At 46.0% G+C, this 17447-nt stretch overlaps 1 protein-coding gene across 3 annotated transcripts in view; it reads left to right on the top strand.

The window, feature by feature from the left end:
* The window catches only part of TRAF7 (TNF receptor associated factor 7), a 183420-nt gene that overhangs the window by 116175 nt on the left and 49798 nt on the right, over window positions 1-17447 (top strand). For all 3 annotated transcript variants that reach the window (XM_086940486.1, XM_086940485.1, XM_086940487.1), the window contains 4 exons: window positions 875-1058; window positions 12986-13120; window positions 14040-14257; window positions 16664-16737. In XM_086940486.1, coding sequence (XP_086796612.1) covers window positions 875-1058; window positions 12986-13120; window positions 14040-14257; window positions 16664-16737 — 611 coding nt within the window. The remainder of the gene's footprint in view (window positions 1-874; window positions 1059-12985; window positions 13121-14039; window positions 14258-16663; window positions 16738-17447) is intronic.

The following is a 17447-nucleotide window of genomic DNA, read 5'->3' as shown; positions in this document are numbered from 1 at the left end:
CAGCAGTGCAATCATCATGAAGTGTGGGATTGGCAGTGATTTTAGTGAGCAGGATGTGGTTCTGTAACTAGAAAAACAAATTGTTTCATATTCATAGTTCTGGAAGACCAAAGGGTTATGCTGACATAGCTTGAGCTCCTTTAGTGGTCCTACTACTGTAATAGTAACAATATCTGTTTGTCTGGATTGTGGTACCTTGGCAGCACAGTACATTTTCTCAGCAGTGAAATGGTAAAGGGTTTCTGCTGGTGACTATTGACGTGTACTAAAATTAGTGCGTGGTCTTGGTGCTAGAATGGTAAAATGTTCTGTTATTCAGGATTGCAGGGCATTGCTGAAGCACTGTGTGTTTACGGTATCAGAATAATTAAGGGTTCTGCAGGTCGCTCTAAAATGTTTTGGCAGAGTAGTACTTTATTCCGGCCCTAGAATACTGAAGGTTTATGAAGAACAGGATTGTGGTGAATTCACAGACCTTTCAGAACTATTGAGTTCTCACGCTTCACTTTTGAGTGCTTTATGAAGTCCTGTTTATTCTTAGCTATCTGGTACTTGCAGCTTTGCTAATATAATGTAGAATCAAAACTGCTTGCACCAAAATAAGAACAGCAACCTAGGACTAGATGAGCATCCTGACCTGTGTCAACTTTTAATAATTCTAAAAAGCAATGCAAGGTGTATTACTTGAATGTCACGCCTATAAGCCTCCTTCGTAAAGACCCTCTCTATGGAGCAGATTGGGGACTCTTACTCTTTGGGGCACACCCTTGACTTGCCGTCCCCCTTATTTTCTGGCATCCACCTATGGTTTTTTCAACTTCCTCCCTGGCAGCACAGCAGACATATACCTCAACTTTTTTTTTCTTCTTGCTAGACAAGTGCCCGGTGGACAATGCCAAGCTGACAGTGGTGGTCAATAACATTGCTGTAGCGGAACAGATAGGGGAGCTTTTTATCCACTGTAAATATGGCTGCCAGCCTGCAGCAAACGAGAAGCCATCAGCGTTTGAAGTCGACCCCAGAGGGTGTCCTTTCACCATCAAGCTAACCGTGCGCAAGTAAGTGGCTTTTGATTCCATTCCATTGTTTTTCACTTTTTGTTAAGCATTACATGCCTTTGATAATCTGCTGTTAATAATTGAATAACCACAAAAAGATACAGCATCTGCATGTAACCTGAAAAGAGAGGAAGCTATGAATAGGAAAGAATTGTGGATGCTATGAGGGTTGGCATTGAGAGTGGAGAGCAAGGTTAAGATGACGCAGAGTAGTCTGTGAGAAGCCAGAAATTGGGAACTACTTGTGCTAAAGTATTAGTAAGACAAGATTAAAGTCTTAAGTGGCTACTGGAACTGTTTGAGGTCTCTTATTATTTTAATGTCCAATGGATCTCAACGTTCTTTTCACTGCTTCTAAGGGTTCTGCCTTCAAATTTGTTTCTAGTGAACTTGGGCATGGACATCAGTGATCTGCTTTCTAGCCTTCATTTTCCTTTTTCGTTGTTGATAGTTTGACCATGATTGATTAAATCCCATTTACTGGTATGCTTTATGGCAGACGTAGAGAGCTGTGAATGTGTTGATCTCTTCAGGAAGGAGACCGCGTAGTCCTTTCTGATCCATACAGCTTCTTTCATATTCCTCTCCTTATGAATTATCCTTCTGGGATTCAGACTGTTCCGGAAAGCTTTTTTCCAGCAATATCACTCCAGCCCTGCCAGATGGCACACTAGGGCATCAGCAGCACTTCTAGGCAAGACCACACTAGCGTATATTAGGTACTAACCGACAGGCAGACGTCGGTTGCTGTTTTCCTGCACCTCAGCCCTTCAGTGGCTACTAGGTCATAAGTCTCGTCAGATAGGTTCAGGGTATAAACCATGTTGGGGATGCTGCAAGCAGGTGTCCTTGTTGGACCAACTAACACCTGCCATTCACACATTCAGTGAAAAGAGTTATAAAAATGAATATAGAATACCATTTTTTTTAAATCATTGGAAAATAAACCCTTTGTTAAGGTAGAGTTATAGCTGTGGTGGAAGCAATCTGCATCAATTGGAGCAACTTAGAGGTTAAGGTGTGAAATTTGTTTTAAACCACTCATTCGCCATCTACTCAACATTTACTGCCCTAGCATCCCACTACTCCTAATCACACATTTCAAATATCTTCCCATGGCCCTTTGTAACCTTCAGCACCTGCTACCCAATAGTGGCCTCCTTTAAACTTTCCATAGAAGATCAATATCTTTTAAGATTGTAGTAAGAGGGAAAATGGCATGAGTAAGTGTGAATGTGTTTAACGGAGTAAAAGATTAACAATATGATGATGCGAGGAATGCCATCAAATAGATAAAGAACGCCATAATGTCTCTTAAAAGGTGTATCTTATGAATGCACAGATATGTTTGAATAGTGTCATGTGTAAAAAGTATCAACATTTGACAAAAAATACATCCTATGCCTAAGAAGTAGCATCATATTTTCGAGAAGTGCTATTATACGGCTCTGTAGTAGCATGAAATACTCAGAGTGGAAGTGTACAGCCTGAAATTGACATCGTTCCCCTCTGTGGTACAATAACCTAAAAATTCCATCTTTTGCTATACTTCTATGTCCTATCCTCAAAGGCGTCGTCCTATCACTGAAGTGTGCCTTCTTATGGTCCATAATGTTTCTGCACAATATTGGGACCTAGAATTGTGTGTGAAAAATCTCCATCTTATACTACGTGAGGGATGTCTTTCCTGATGATGTCCTGTATGATGCAGCCAGCGTGGGCATTGATTGTGATATTAAGTGAGGGTAGAGGAGAGCATGGTGGGGAAGTTCAAATCACATATCTTCTTAACTTCAGAATTTCAAATGAATTTGCCTGTTTTGGGATATAATCTAACCATCACTCCATCTGAAGTTATTAAATTGAACTGCCAAGATTTGACATGTTACTACTATTGTTCGCAGCTTAATATTAACTCTACCATATCGTGGGTTTGTCAGTGATTTTCATATATTTTTTAATGAAATACTAAGTGCTATCCATAGCCCTGCATGAACAGTGCACAAGCCACGAGTATTGGTCATGCCCTGTGTGCAGTGGTCATGCCCATTACAGACTGCCCCCTGGTGAGATTTAGTGGCTGAGCCCAGCGTCTACGTCACATAGAGCATATTGCTTGTGCTCCGTACTGGCCCTAGTCCCTCTCTATACGGGTTATGTCCATCACAGACTTGCAGCTACAGATATAGCCTCATATTTGGAGATATACCTTTGTGTACCAAGTGTTGTTACATTAGCATATCTGTAGGCTCAAACTCTTATGCTTAGTCTCTTGTCAAGTTTAGTCTCGTAATGCGGACGTATATACGTTCCATACACTTGCTAAATGGTCAGGCGTTACCTCACATAGTCATATGTAGCATCATATGAACAGGCATAGCTACTTCGGCACAGATATTGCCCAATCTGCTTTAGAGTGCCCTATATATTAATGTATAGCATCTGTATTTCCACAATGCCCAGGTTTAGCACCATGTGTTCCATGCCTCAACATATGCTCAGTACAGACTGGTAACTCTGAAGGCTGGAGTGTAGCACACCATGTGTGTGCTTTACCTTTGTTTACTGAACCCTGATATAACGCTCCTGTTTTGCTAAATCCTAATGCATTATATTGCCCTGAGCTCTGATATTTCTCTCTTTGTTTTGGCATTGCCCATGTGCACTATTAGTTCCCATACGCCATACTATTGCTCCTTATGATCAGGATTCATCCCAGTATGAACAGATTCAGTACTCCTTTCCAAGTTCTGCCTCATATGCCCAGATTTAGATCCATATTTTTTTTATGAATACAAAAAAGCTCAATAAACATAGAAGCAGCTCCAGATACCTTTCAACCACTTATACATTTCTTGCAATTAAAGAAGACAAAAAGACATTTAGGGTAGGATTGGCATTTCGCGGTCACGTTTAATTTGTGGTTTCACTTTTGGTCAAGAAGATCCTTGGTTTTCTTTAAATAAAAATATGGCTGCCCTTTAGAACTTGGCTACTAATGTTGCCAGGCTGCCTGTTGGACAGATATATTTTTGAACATTTCTTAGAAATCAATTGAGTATAATTCACGAACCGAAAAATGCATTACATCCGGAAAAACTAGCCATATGGGGTTCTGAATAGTTTTTTGGGACCCATCGGCCAACACTGGAAACTAGACATGGTTAGGCCAATACTTTCATTTTTGGACTACCCATGAACAAAGATTTGGTGAAAGTGCGTTATCCCTAATAGAGGCTTTTAAATAGGAGCAATGTCTCAAAGTCATCAACGTAGGCGTAAATGCCAGATTTTCATTTCTCATGATATTAATAACACACTGCAATCTTAAAGTTGTATTAAAAAACCTCAAAAATGTAGATGCTAGGCACAGACACATTATCTTTTTTTGTGTTTATGCTGATAACCTTCATTTCACTTCAAATATGGATTTTTCAATAATTTTCATGGTTTATATTTTATGTATTCTTCATTAAGAATTATTTGTTTTTTTTAAATGAGTACCAAACTCCTTAACTGAGAAACCCATATGAAGCGGCATCACTTAATTAAACCATGTAACATTTTATTAAATACTTTTGACCATCCTCACTTATTCATGAAAGTGCTAATTGTCCACCTCCCCATGGTCCTCCCTCTTAAGACCCTCCTCCGTTTTCTCTGCGCCAGCCAAATGCAGATATTTTCTCTTTATTTATTTTATAAATTACCAGAAGCCTGCGCTCTGCTCAAAAATCCCTACTGGAGGTGTCTCGCTTTAAAAGGAAGCGACAGGGAGGCTGCTGCTTTCGCCATCTAGCAGCCTCACTTTGGAACTCCATCCCCTTACCGATTAGGCAGAGTAAGGATTTACTCACCTTTCGTAAGGGACTAAAAACCTTACTGTTCTCTCAAGCCTACCATTAGCCATTGTTAGCTCACTGTTGTGTTGGACGGATTCTTCACTTTCCCTATAGCGCCATGAAGCCCACGGGCGTACGAGCGCTATCCAAATTGATTTTAACATAACATAACATTTACACTGCAGTTTTTCCAGTCTTCGTGAAGTGTCTTAAGGAACTCATGCTGTTAGCTGTAGGAATTTCTGGTGCCATTCTAACTAGCAGTATTACACACCTTGCAACCATGAATGCTTACACCTTCAACTGTATGGAACTGACATGAGAACCCCCTCTGTTATCTCTGTATTCCTTACATCTTAACATGTGCATCGTCATTCCATATTCATTTTGCTTTTTTATCCGGGCTGTGGTGGACCCTGAATCCAAGAACAGACAGTGGTTGTCTTAAAACATTCTTCTCAGATTTTCAAGTGCCATATATTCCTGAATAATGGAATTTAGATGGATTTTAATGGTCTTCTACTCTTCTTTATGGATTAACGTGGGTAACCTTGGTGACTGGATGGTTTTGGTCGCTTTCCTTTTTTCTTGGCACTGTCCTCAGTGGATAGGCCCATTTAGCTTTCATTGCCCTCTTTTAGCATGTAGGCGGTAGTTTTTCACTTACCTCATCAAGTGGAGGAATGTGGGATACCTTCTTCACCTCTCTCCTGGGATAATACAAATGTACCTCAAATGTGACAATAGAATTTTCCCCTGCATAGGCAAATATCTGGTCCATCTGTGCTATTGGGGGGAGTGCATTAACCCTAATGTTCATTCCCCTAGATTGAAGCTTACTAAAAAAAAGTGACCTCATTCCTCATTACTGAACAAGTGTCACAGGTCTCTCTTTAAAACATGAAGGAGAGCAAATGTGGTGTAATCCATGTGTTAACATATTTCAAGCCGAGATTATCTGGTAATTACATCTAATTTTAAAGCAAAGCATGGCAAAATAGACTATTTTATATAGCATGGAACAATCTCCGCCTACTGGGGACATTTTCTCTTTTGGAGCCCTTCTGACAGTGTCAGAAGATGGAAAATCAGGACTATTATCCATAAAGTGGCATAAAAAACAGACCCACAATCTTGGATGCCCAATAAACCGCCCAGGGATATACCATTATTGTTCAGTTGCCATATTGTTCTTGGCAGCTTTAACCATGATTACAATTGTCAGATCCCAGAACTTGTACATGATGGATTCTACGAAACTGACATGTTCGAGGCATGTGGGCTGCTAAATTCATATCTGTGCATAGATCGCCGCCTAGTGTTGGGTCCGGATGATTGCACATTGTTGTCCTGGAAGAGTCTTCGAAGTATCACGAGATAGGTGGCTCCTCCCCTGCACTACAGTGCGCATGGGCATCGACTCCATCCCCAGATTGTTTTTTTCCGCCATTGGGTTCGGATGTGATTTCGACGTCTCCTGTTCGGAATCGATAAAACAACTTCTTAAAGGCCAAAAGGCTTTCCTTACTTCGTCGGTATTGTTCGCGTTCGGTCTCGTGTATACTCCGGCTCGTCGAGTCGGATATCGGAGGAGTCGGGTGACTCTTCGGTCATCGAGGCCCTGTCGACGCAGCAAGACCCTGACGATTCTACAATAGAACGGAGTCCGTTCAAGTACTGCCCCGTGTGTGGTTCGAAATACCCACACATCGACGTGCACCCTGTGTGCAACAAGTGCTTATCGCCGGACCACGACGAGGCCAGCTGTATGGCCTGTTCCAGGTTTCGATCGAAGAAGACGATCAAGCTTCGGCGCGTGGCGCGCCTCCAGGCCCAGCGATCAGCACCGGTGGACATCTTCGACAGCCCCGACGCAGGCGAACAAGAACTTCACCTGCAGATTTCACCTCCATCGGCGGACGTCGAGGCCGACTACGAAGGAGACCAAGACCTCGAGGAAGACGTCGAGGAGGTAGGGGACGACGAAGAACCTTTTGGGGCCGTGGAAGATAGCTCCTCGGATGAGCTATGCCCCGAACATACAAAGGCTCAGGTCACGGGATCGCCACAAAGCCTTACCCACGACCCTACACCTCGCTCCTCGGCCCCGCCTTCTGGCCCGGCTACGGACGCCTCTACGGAGCCGCCATTGCCTAAATCGAAACCGAAAGTGAAACCATCGGGATCGACCAAATCTAAGATGGCCGACGCAGCACCGAAACCGAAGACGCCATTGGCGGCGGCGTCGTCAGAGGCCTCGAAGCCGAAGAAGGCTGTCGAACAGGCTAAAGCGCCTAAAGTGGTCAAGGAGCTAAGCTCGAAGGCAGTCGCCCAGCACTCCACTAAGGTGGTCGAGTCCAAGTCAAAGTCCACTGTCGAGCCGTCAGCGGTCAAGCCTACCGCGTCTGCAGGCAAACCAGCCGTTGAGGCCAAATCGGCAAAGGGCACCGAGCCGAAGTCTGGAGCCACTACGCCGAAGGGAAAGTCCGCCGATCCGAAGCCATCGTCGTCGACGCATGGAGCCGTGGATGGTGGCGGACGCGCAGTTGTCGAGACTACGTCTGCGCCTCCAGCTAAGAACAAGGATTCATCAACGCTCCAGTCTTCCCCTGGGGGTGGATCGAGGTCCTCAGTCGGGTCGACGAGACCGTCCGCTTCTTTTACGAAGCAAGTGGCAGACTCCCTCAAACGTATTCGGGAGAAAGAACTGACGTCGGCGCCGAAGACGCCCTCGGTACCTACTCCAGTATCGGAACCGAAAAAGAGCTCCAAGCCGCTCCTCTTTACTCTACCACCCAAAGTGGTGCCGAAAGCCTTTGCACCACGGTCGGTGCCTAAGGACTCAGAAGGGGTAGGGCATACTCAGCTGAGTGGCAGTTTGAGTCGACAACCCTTATTGGACGAGCAGTCGGAACAGTATATCGACGCCGACACGGGAAAATTAACGCTCTATAAGAGGAAGATTACTTCACAGCCTTTGGAGTCGTTTGTAATCCCTCTGAAAAAGAAGAGGCCAGCGCCAGAAACGCTGGAACTTGTTGAGCGCATTCCTCTGCATCCTGCAAGGAGCCCATCGCCTTCACCCACTTGCTCAGATGGAGAACTAGGTGATCAGGACGAGGAGTATACTTTTCCAGAAAACACAGACCCTGATGAGCAACAGGACTACTGGTTAGCCTCAGGTGATCAAGGGGACCAACACGCTGTCCATGACCCACAAGCTTTTGGAGCAAAGCCTTCTCCTACAGAAGATTCTGCGGCGTTCAATGACTTAATTGAGAGGGCAGCTGCAAACCATAAGGTGGAAATGCATGCTGACCCTGTGGACGTTGACTTTCTATTTGACACTTTCTCTGCTGCTGAGAAAACCGTAAAAACACTTCCAATGCTTAAGGGTGTTCTTAAGCATGCCACAGACCTTTTCAAGGAAACAACAAGAGCTCGGGTTGTCAACCCTAGAATAGAGAAAAAATACAGACCGGCACCTGGGGACCCAACTTACATACGGGGCCAGTTGCCTCTGGACTCTTTGGTGGTCTCTAATGCTCGCAAAAGGGCGAACTCACAAACAACAGGTGAAGCTCCTCCCCCAGACAAAGAGTCAAAAGTGCTGGAGGCATCGGGTAAAAGGGTGGCAGCGCAGGCAGCAAACATCTGGCGCATATCCAACACACAAGCTCTGCTAGCCAGATACGACAGAGCACACTATGACACCTTGGAGCAGCTTTTACAACACCTTCCAGACGAGTTTAAAGAAGGAGCTGAGATGCTTATCCAAGAAGGCAAGCTCATCTCCAACGCTGCAATTAGATGTGCGCTCGACGTTGCGGATACAGCAGCCAGAGCGGTAAATACTAGTGTGATGTTACGGCGTCAAGCATGGCTGCGCATCTCGGGGTTCAAGCCAGAGATACAGACTGTTATCCTCAACCAGCCCGTTAATCCAGACAGACTGTTTGGCCCTCAGGTGGACTCCACCCTCGAGAAAATTAAAAAAGATACTGAGACGGCGAAATCCATGGGTGCACTTCAGTCTCAGCAATACAGAGGGAGCACTTTTCGTCGCTCAGGCACTCGGGGTGTTACCAGAGGACACTTGGCACAACAGGCGCAATTCAGTAAAAGTGGAGCACAGTCCTCATACACCAAACAGGGTAGAGGAGGTTACAGAGGAAACAACGCCAAGGGCAGGGGCAGAGGCAACAACAGTTCCCGTTCCTCTGCCGCCAACAAACAGTGACTTCCTGTCACTGCCCCCCGACCATCCAGCACCTGTCGGGGGGAGACTCCAGCAGTTCCTGCCAGTCTGGAAGTCCATCACCACAGACAGGTGGGTAAGGAAACTTATCCAGTTCGGCTATTGTTTGGAGTTAACGTCCACTCCACCCAACATACCCCCAAGACAACGTCCTATGTCGGCAGAGCACTTGCACTTATTGCAGCAAGAGGTTCTTGTGATGCTGCAAAAAGGCGCAATAGAGCTCGTGCCACTGGAGGAACAAGGCACAGGGGTTTATTCCCTGTACTTCTTAATCCCAAAAAAGGACGGCTCACTCAGACCCATTCTGGACCTACGCCCCCTCAACATGTATATTCTTTCAGAACACTTCCACATGTTAACTCTGCAGCAAATTCTTCCACTGTTAAACCAGGGAGACTTTCTCGCAACCTTGGACCTCAAGGATGCTTACTTTCATGTACCACTCCATCCATCCCACAAAAAATACCTCCGGTTCACCATTCTAAACCGGCATTACCAGTTCAGGGTCCTACCCTTCTGGGTGACCACTGCTCCCAGAGTGTTCACAAAGTGTCTGGCAACGGAGGCGGCACACCTCAGGAGACAGAACATACATGTCTACCCTTACCTGGACGACTGGCTCGTTCAAGCCAAGTCGGCACAGCAGTGCGCCGCAGACATGTCCCGCACTATTCACCTTCTTCACAGTCTGGGGTTTTCGCTCAACTATCCAAAGCCGCACCTTCAGCCAGCACATGTGCGGCAGTATTTGGGCGCGACTATAAATACTCTGACTGCTACAGCTCAGCCGAACACAGCGAGGATCAACAGCATCCAGTCGCTGATTCAGAGATTCAGACCGCAGCACTCACTCCCTGCGAGAGTGTTTATGCAGTTGATAGGCATGCTGGCCTCCTGCATCTTCATAGTCCCGCACGCGAGGTTGCATATGCGTCCGCTTCAGGAATGCTTGGCACGCCAGTGGACTCAGGCTCAAGGACAGTTGAAAGACCTAGTGTTGGTAACTGGTCGGGCATACAACTCTCTGCATTGGTGGACTCCACACAACCTTTGCAAGGGCCGACCGTTCCAGGAGCCTGTGCCACAAATAATCCTGACAACGGACGCATCCCTCCAGGGTTGGGGAGCGCATGTACTCCACTACACAGTGCAGGGGCTATGGTCGGCACAGCAGAAGAAGATGCACATCAACTACTTAAAACTGATGGCAATCTTCATGGCACTGAAGTCCTTCAAAGTACATCTGTGCAACAAGGTCGTGTTGATCCGGACGGACAACATGACGGCAATGTACTATATCCAAAAGCAGGGAGGCACACACTCTCCACAGTTGTCTCATCTGGCTCAGAGCATGTGGAAGTGGGCCATTCAGAGGAACATCTTCCTCATGGCGGAACACCTCCCGGGCGTGGACAATCAGATGGCGGATCTGCTCAGCAGGTACAACCACCAAATGCACGAGTGGGAGATACATCCATCAGTACTCCACCCGTACTTCCAGCAGTGGGGTCATCCAGAGATAGACCTGTTTGCCACAAGGGAGAACGCAAAATGCCCAAGCTTCGCCGCCAGGTTCCCACACCCACAGTCGCAGGGCAATGCGATATGGATGAACTGGTCAGGCAAATTTGCGTACGCTTTTCCCCCAGCACCTCTCATACCACTGGTGGCACGGAAGCTGCTGCAACACTCGATGACACTCATCCTGGTTGCTCCAACGTGGGCACGCCAGCCTTGGTACGCCACGTTTCTGGAACTCTCCGTGGTACCGCATCAAAGGCTGCGCCTCACTCCCAAGCTCTTGACGCAGAACCATGGCAACATTCGGCACCCAGATCCGCAACAGCTGAACCTAGCGATCTGGCTCCTGAGGTCTTAGAGTTTGGCTACCTTAATTTGCCCCCGGAATGCATGGACATCATCCGGGAGGCAAGAAGGCCAACAACCAGAGCTTGCTATGCGGCAAAATGGAAGCGGTTTGTCATTTACTGTACAAAACATCATATCAACCCGCTAGATGCATCCATTCCTAATATCATCTGCTATTTGTTACATCTTTACAAATGTAATCTGGCGTATGCTTCCATTCGGATACACTTATCCGCCATAGCAGCTTATCTCCAAAACAGGCAGCACCTCTCAGTTTTCAGGGTGCCTGCCATCAAAGCATTCCTGGAAGGGCTGAAACGAGCCATCCCCCCCAGGTCCCCACCAGCTCCTGTGTGGAACCTCAATGTGGTCCTCACCAGGTTGATGGGACCACCCTTTGAGCCTCTACATTCCTGTGAGATTCAGTTCTTGACATGGAAAGTGGCCTTTCTCATTGCCATCACGTCGCTACGGCGTGTTAGTGAGCTACAAGCGCTCACAATACAAGAGCCATTTATTCAAATTCATCCTAACAGGGTAGTGCTGCGCACTAACCCTAGGTTTCTCCCTAAGGTGGTGTCGCAGTTTTATGTCAATCAAACCATTGAACTACCCACATTCTTTCAAAACCCTGAAACAGTAGCAGAAAGAATGCTCCACACGCTTGATGTCAAACGAGCATTACTGTACTACATTGACAGGACCAAAAGCTTTAGAAAGACACAACAGCTATTTGTTGCCTTCTCAGCCCAGCACAAAGGCAACCCCATTTCCAAGGCAGGAATAGCCAGGTGGATCGTTAAGTGTATTCAAATTTGCTACCACAAGGCTAAGCGCACTTTAACGGTCCCCCCCCAGGGCCCACTCCACACGCAAGTTAGGGGCCTCCATGGCTTTCCTAGGTAATATTCCTTTGGAAGATATTTGTAGAGCAGCCACGTGGATTACTCCACACACCTTTTACTAAACACTATTGTGTAGATGTGCATTCCAAACAGCAGGCAGCTGTAGGGCAGGCTGTTCTTAAAACTCTTTTTCAAACTTCTGCAGCCGGCACGGGCGGCCGCCGTTAATGGAGGGACTGCTATGTATTCTATGCACAGATATGAATTTAGCAGCCCACATGCCTCGAACAGAATATGCTACTTACCAGTATGCATCTGTTCTTGGCATGTAGGGCTGCTAACATTCATATCGCCCGCCCTCCTCCCCGGCACCCGTAGCAGCTGCAGGTAATTTCTTGCATTCAAACATTAGCATGGACATCATTTACACTATTTCACTCCATCTCTACACAATGGCTAAAAACAATCTGGGGATGGAGTCGATGCCCATGCGCACTGTAGTCCAAGGGAGGAGCCACCTATCTCGTGATACTTCGAAGACTCTTCCAGGACAACAATGTGCAATCATCCGGACCCAACACTAGGCGGCGATCTATGCACAGATATGAATGTTAGCAGCCCTACATGCCAAGAACAGATGCATACTGGTAAGTAGCATATTCATTTTTCTATCTTTCTTACTTGTTTCTCCCCCACAACACAAATCCTTGATGGTTATAGCTGTAAAGGGTTGTGGGCTGCAGTACCCTGGGTAAGCTCATAGTTGGTGGGACGGGTCAGATTGGGTGTAAGCAACATTTTCACATTAAACCCTTATTTGTGGATTCTTAGTCTAATGTTAAAAGTGGACATATGTGGTTTTATTGGTGCTCCTCACTACAGACGTCTTGTTGGTTTTGCCTGTGCTAATCTATCCTTGTCCGTGCCATGCACTCTGATCACCCAACTGCAAAGCTTTTGCTTGTCGCCAGTGCTGAGCTCAGTACTCGGGTGGTGATGTTGCCCTTGCACCTGGTGCCCCTGATTGGAGGCTGCACCACCTCCCAGAGCCTGCTGCCCAGTCACTCTTGTGTCATTTCCTCATTATTATCTTTCTCTTTTTGGTGCCAGGGATCATGAAAGCAGCTGTGATTACCGACCGGTGAGGTGTCCCAACAACCCCAACTGCCCTCCGCTGCTGAAGATGAACCTTGAACCTCACCTCAAGGAGTGCGAACATATAAAGTGCCCGCACTCCAAATATGGGTAAGGACTAGGAATGTTTGGGGTCTTGGGACAGTTCCTCTTGGCCCTTCTGAGGATAGATGCTACCCTCTGCAGTTTACAGACCTGCAACAAATATATGTATTGAATACAGACTACACACCACAAAGTAAGGAGTCTTGTGGTGCGTAAATCTGTATTATTTTCAACTTCAGTTGCACTGATTTTATCACTTTTTTAAGGCGCAGGATTTGGACTGGTTACTAGTGTGTTTTCCATAGATTTCTGCCACAGGCACTAGGCCTAGTTTTATAGACCAATAAACCAGAAATCCTGCTCGCTGAAGTGGTTGGTGTCTCTCTAGAGAAGCTTAATGATTACGTAGAGGGCAAGAAGTTAGTTAGTCGATGTATATTGCTCTGAGTACGTCCAGTGAGGAAACTTCAGGAAAAAAGGCAAAAATGCCAAGTTAATGTAGACTGAACTTATGCCATGCCTGTCACGGATGCCAGGAGAAAGAGCTCATGAATTTAAAAGCCATGGGGCCTGAGGTTGCTCTCAATCTTCTCCACCAAAACCACATTTGAGAGCCATGCCTTCAATGGGTGCAGAGCCTGAACCCACGATCATCTGTTTAGTTGATTCCTGCAGAGGAATCCTATATGTGTGTGGAGGTTGAGCTCTCTTCATCTAGTAAATGTGGTGCCGGTATACAGAGTCAGTGTATTAAACTAAACTAGCTTTACAGCGGAGGTGCACAGAGGAAGAGGGGATAGGGATGGCAAACTCTCAATTTACCCCTAGAGGTGATCCCCGCAAGGGCCATGTGTTAAAATTCCTTGCACGTGTTGAAGGTGGTCCCTGCAGAGACGTTGTGTATTGAACAGATTTAACTGAGGCTTCTTGGTCAAGTTGGCTACAGTGTTACTATTTGTATGTAACCCAACCTCGTTCCTGCCAGTTGCACCTTCATAGGTAACCAGGACACCTACGAGACGCACCTGGAAATGTGCAAGTTTGAAGGGTTGAAAGAGTTCCTGCAGCAGACAGACGATCGTTTCCATGAGATGCAGGTGGCCCTGGCGCAAAAGGATCAGGAGATCGCATTCCTCCGATCAATGTTGGGCAAGCTCTCCGAGAAGATTGACCAGCTTGAGAAGAACCTAGAACTCAAGTTTGGTGAGTCACAAGCTCTCTCTGCAACTATCAGAAAGTGTGTTAAGCTCTCCCCAGCTCACTACATAGTCTGAAACCCATCAGCACCTTTAACTTCGTATCATAGCCCTTCCTGAGAACCATCAGCATCATGAACCTCATAAGACCGTCTCTCCTTAAATATGTAACGCATGCTGGTGTCCCCAGCTCACGGAGTCTCTGGTATATACCCCAGAGTATAGCGGAGCTCTTCCTGCCCTGTAGGCACTCCCTTTAATTACTTCCAAGCATCACACTGTCATCTCACTCACTTTGTTCACACAGTTACCAATGTCTCAGCATTTTAAAGATTCCAATATTACTGGTGAATGTTCTTGTTATATAAATGTGCAGGGTTGCCATTTCATGTCTGGCATAGTCAGCTCATCGGGATATGAATAACGGCATTGTGAGACTTGAAAGCCCATTGGTATGCCTAAAAATCCAGAACGATTAGTCCCGGAATGCAAATTGATGTTGAATAGAAGCCAGACTGTACAAATCACTGTTGAGGCCTCATGATGTTACTTTGTCCAGCCCAGAGTCCACATCTCCAGCAAGCTAAGCAGACCTTAAAACGCCCCATGCGCCTACAAATCCTTTCTGCAGGGTTGTGGTTATGAAAAGTTGTGGCATGAGGCAGGTTTTTGGTGAAATCTTGGAAGACTCATTAAGATGTTCTTCCTAAAAGGCGGTGTTAATTACATAGATGAACATTCTTTCAAGTGCAGAGTGTGTAAAAATAATAACCCAGTTGAAACACATAAGAGGCAGGAACTGGGAAGTGCGTGTAGATGGATAGCAGAGACAAAGCTGTAGACTAAAGACACCTTATTGTGTTAGAACAGTACATAGTCTGGTGGGTAGCTGTCAGTGATGCTTATGGCTCTCTTTACGTCTAGTAGTTAAAATATGGTCTTGTGCGAGTTCTCAAGGGTTGAAACATTAACACCTAGTAGTAAGTCAGATGGTGGCATGTGCCAAGGGTATAGCGGGACAATTATAGACCATCTCAAGGTGACATTTATAGACCATCTCAAGGTGGCAGTGGTTTGATGCCCTCACTGGACACATGCGACCCTTGTAAAGCAGTGAACGTTGTATGAGGTCTCGGAGATAGCCCCCTGTCGGCCTCCCATTCATCATGGGTGCCCAGGCCTATGTTTCAGCTAGGAGAGAGACACAGGGACAGATCACTGGTTGAGACAGAAATGAAAGGCTTATTAAATGGGTTACTCGTGCAAGAGACTTCAGACTATCTGACCTGAAAGCCTTAGAACCTTGGAGAGATGAAAGGAAGGAAACTCACTTGTGGTTTTACCATCTATGGGCTTAAGGCTAATGCTGGCTTAGACCATCATGTGGTCTGACAGTAGCGGCAGTCGCAACAAGAACAGATAATTGACGGAATGCTGAACAAATCAAACATTCACCCCCAGACACAAATCTGAGTTGAATCCATTGTTTTTTTTTGCATGCTACACCATTCCAGTTTAGACCCAGCCATATTGAAATCAGTCTTGACCCTGCTCTCCATGGGAACAGTCCAGCCTAAACTGCCAAGCCAGGTCCTCCTTGGACCAGAAACAAGCATCCTGGGACCAGTTTCAGGGTATCGCCTTTTATCAGCCAGGTTAGCCTGAATCTGGTGATGTAGCAAGCATGGGACCCACATCTGGGCATACCCTCCCCACTTAGGGCGACACATGCAAAAAGAACAGATAATGGATAGAATGCTGAACAAATCAAACATTCATCCCAAATCACAAATCCGGGTTAAATCCATTGCTTTGTTTACATGCCATGCCATTCCAGTTTAGACCCAGCCATATGCAAATCAGTCTTAACCCTGCTCCCCATGGGAATAGTCCAGCCCGAACTGTCTGGCCAGTTCCTCCCTGGATCAGAAACAAGCATCCGAGGACCTGTTTCGGTGCAAAAAGAACAGATTCTATCTGTCATTTGTTGCCGCAGTGGTTTTCCCCACTAAGTGGGATTGGTATACCCAGACGTGGGTCCCTTGCTTGCTGTGCCACTGGATTTAGGCTAGCCTGGCTGATTAGAGATGATACCCCGAAACCGGTCCCAGGATGCTTGGTTCCGGTCCAGGGATAACCCCGGATGGCAGTTCGGTCTGGACTGGTCCAATGAGGAGCAAGGTCAATACTGATTTGCGTATGGCTGGGTCCAAACTGGGGTGGCGTAGTGAGCAAAAGAACAATGGATTTAACCCAGATCTCTTGACTGAGGCTGAATGCTTGATTTATTCAGCATTCTGTCCATCATTTGTTGCTGTGGCAGTCTGTTACGTGTCAAATGCCAGTGTCACTTGCAGAGAGAAGTTTTGCTTTGTCCTGATTGCTTCCTTCTGATTTTTCCTTTTGATAATAGATGTTTTGGACGAGAACCAGAGCAAACTGAGCGAGGACATGATGGAGTTCCGCAGGGACGCTTCCATGTTAAATGTGAGTATGCTGCTTGCACAGTATCAAAGGGAATACCACCACTCTGAGGCACAAGCAGGCCTCTGGTGTCTGCATAGGCCACCCTGTCATCTGTCTCTGGGTGCACCTCTCCAGAAGGGTGAACAGACATATAGCATCTTTTGCCTAATGTTAGCTAGTCTTTAGGCACTGGGCCAGACAAGTCCAACATACATCTAGGAAAGCCATATCCAAGCCAGATTTTCAGAATCATCAAAGTAATTTTAAGTACGGAAAGAATCATTGCTGATGTGCTGAATATCTGGTATGGGTCTGGCTGTGATGGATCTACATTGAACTCTCTTGCACAAGATTTTAAGCAGCAGTAAAACATATGTTTGGTGTAATTCTTTTAAATCCTAACAGTATTCCTGTAAATGTAGGTAAAACCACTTCGAGTATGTAGGTGTCAGCTGTATCGCACTAAATAACTTGGAAGAAGCACAGGACAGCTGGTTAGGTAATGCAATTGTGTATCACTAATCAAGGGTTCACTGTCTTTGTCATCTGTAAAGTATCACAGACTTTCGCATGTGATGTTAGTCGCCATAACTTAATATACATTAAAGGTTGACCGTGTTTGTTGAAGAGGAAAGTTTGATATTAGATTTTACATTAACTGTAATCCTAAATTGGTACAGAAAGATGCTTGTATAGTTAGAACTTCTGTCATTGAAAGTACCATAAGTCTG

This window comes from Lissotriton vulgaris, chromosome 10 (genome assembly GCF_964263255.1).
Source record: "Lissotriton vulgaris chromosome 10, aLisVul1.2, whole genome shotgun sequence".
In the NCBI taxonomy this organism is placed as follows: Eukaryota; Metazoa; Chordata; class Amphibia; order Caudata; family Salamandridae; genus Lissotriton; species Lissotriton vulgaris.
The sequence above is the reverse complement of the archived record's forward strand: the minus strand, read 5'-3'. Positions and strand labels throughout refer to the sequence as shown.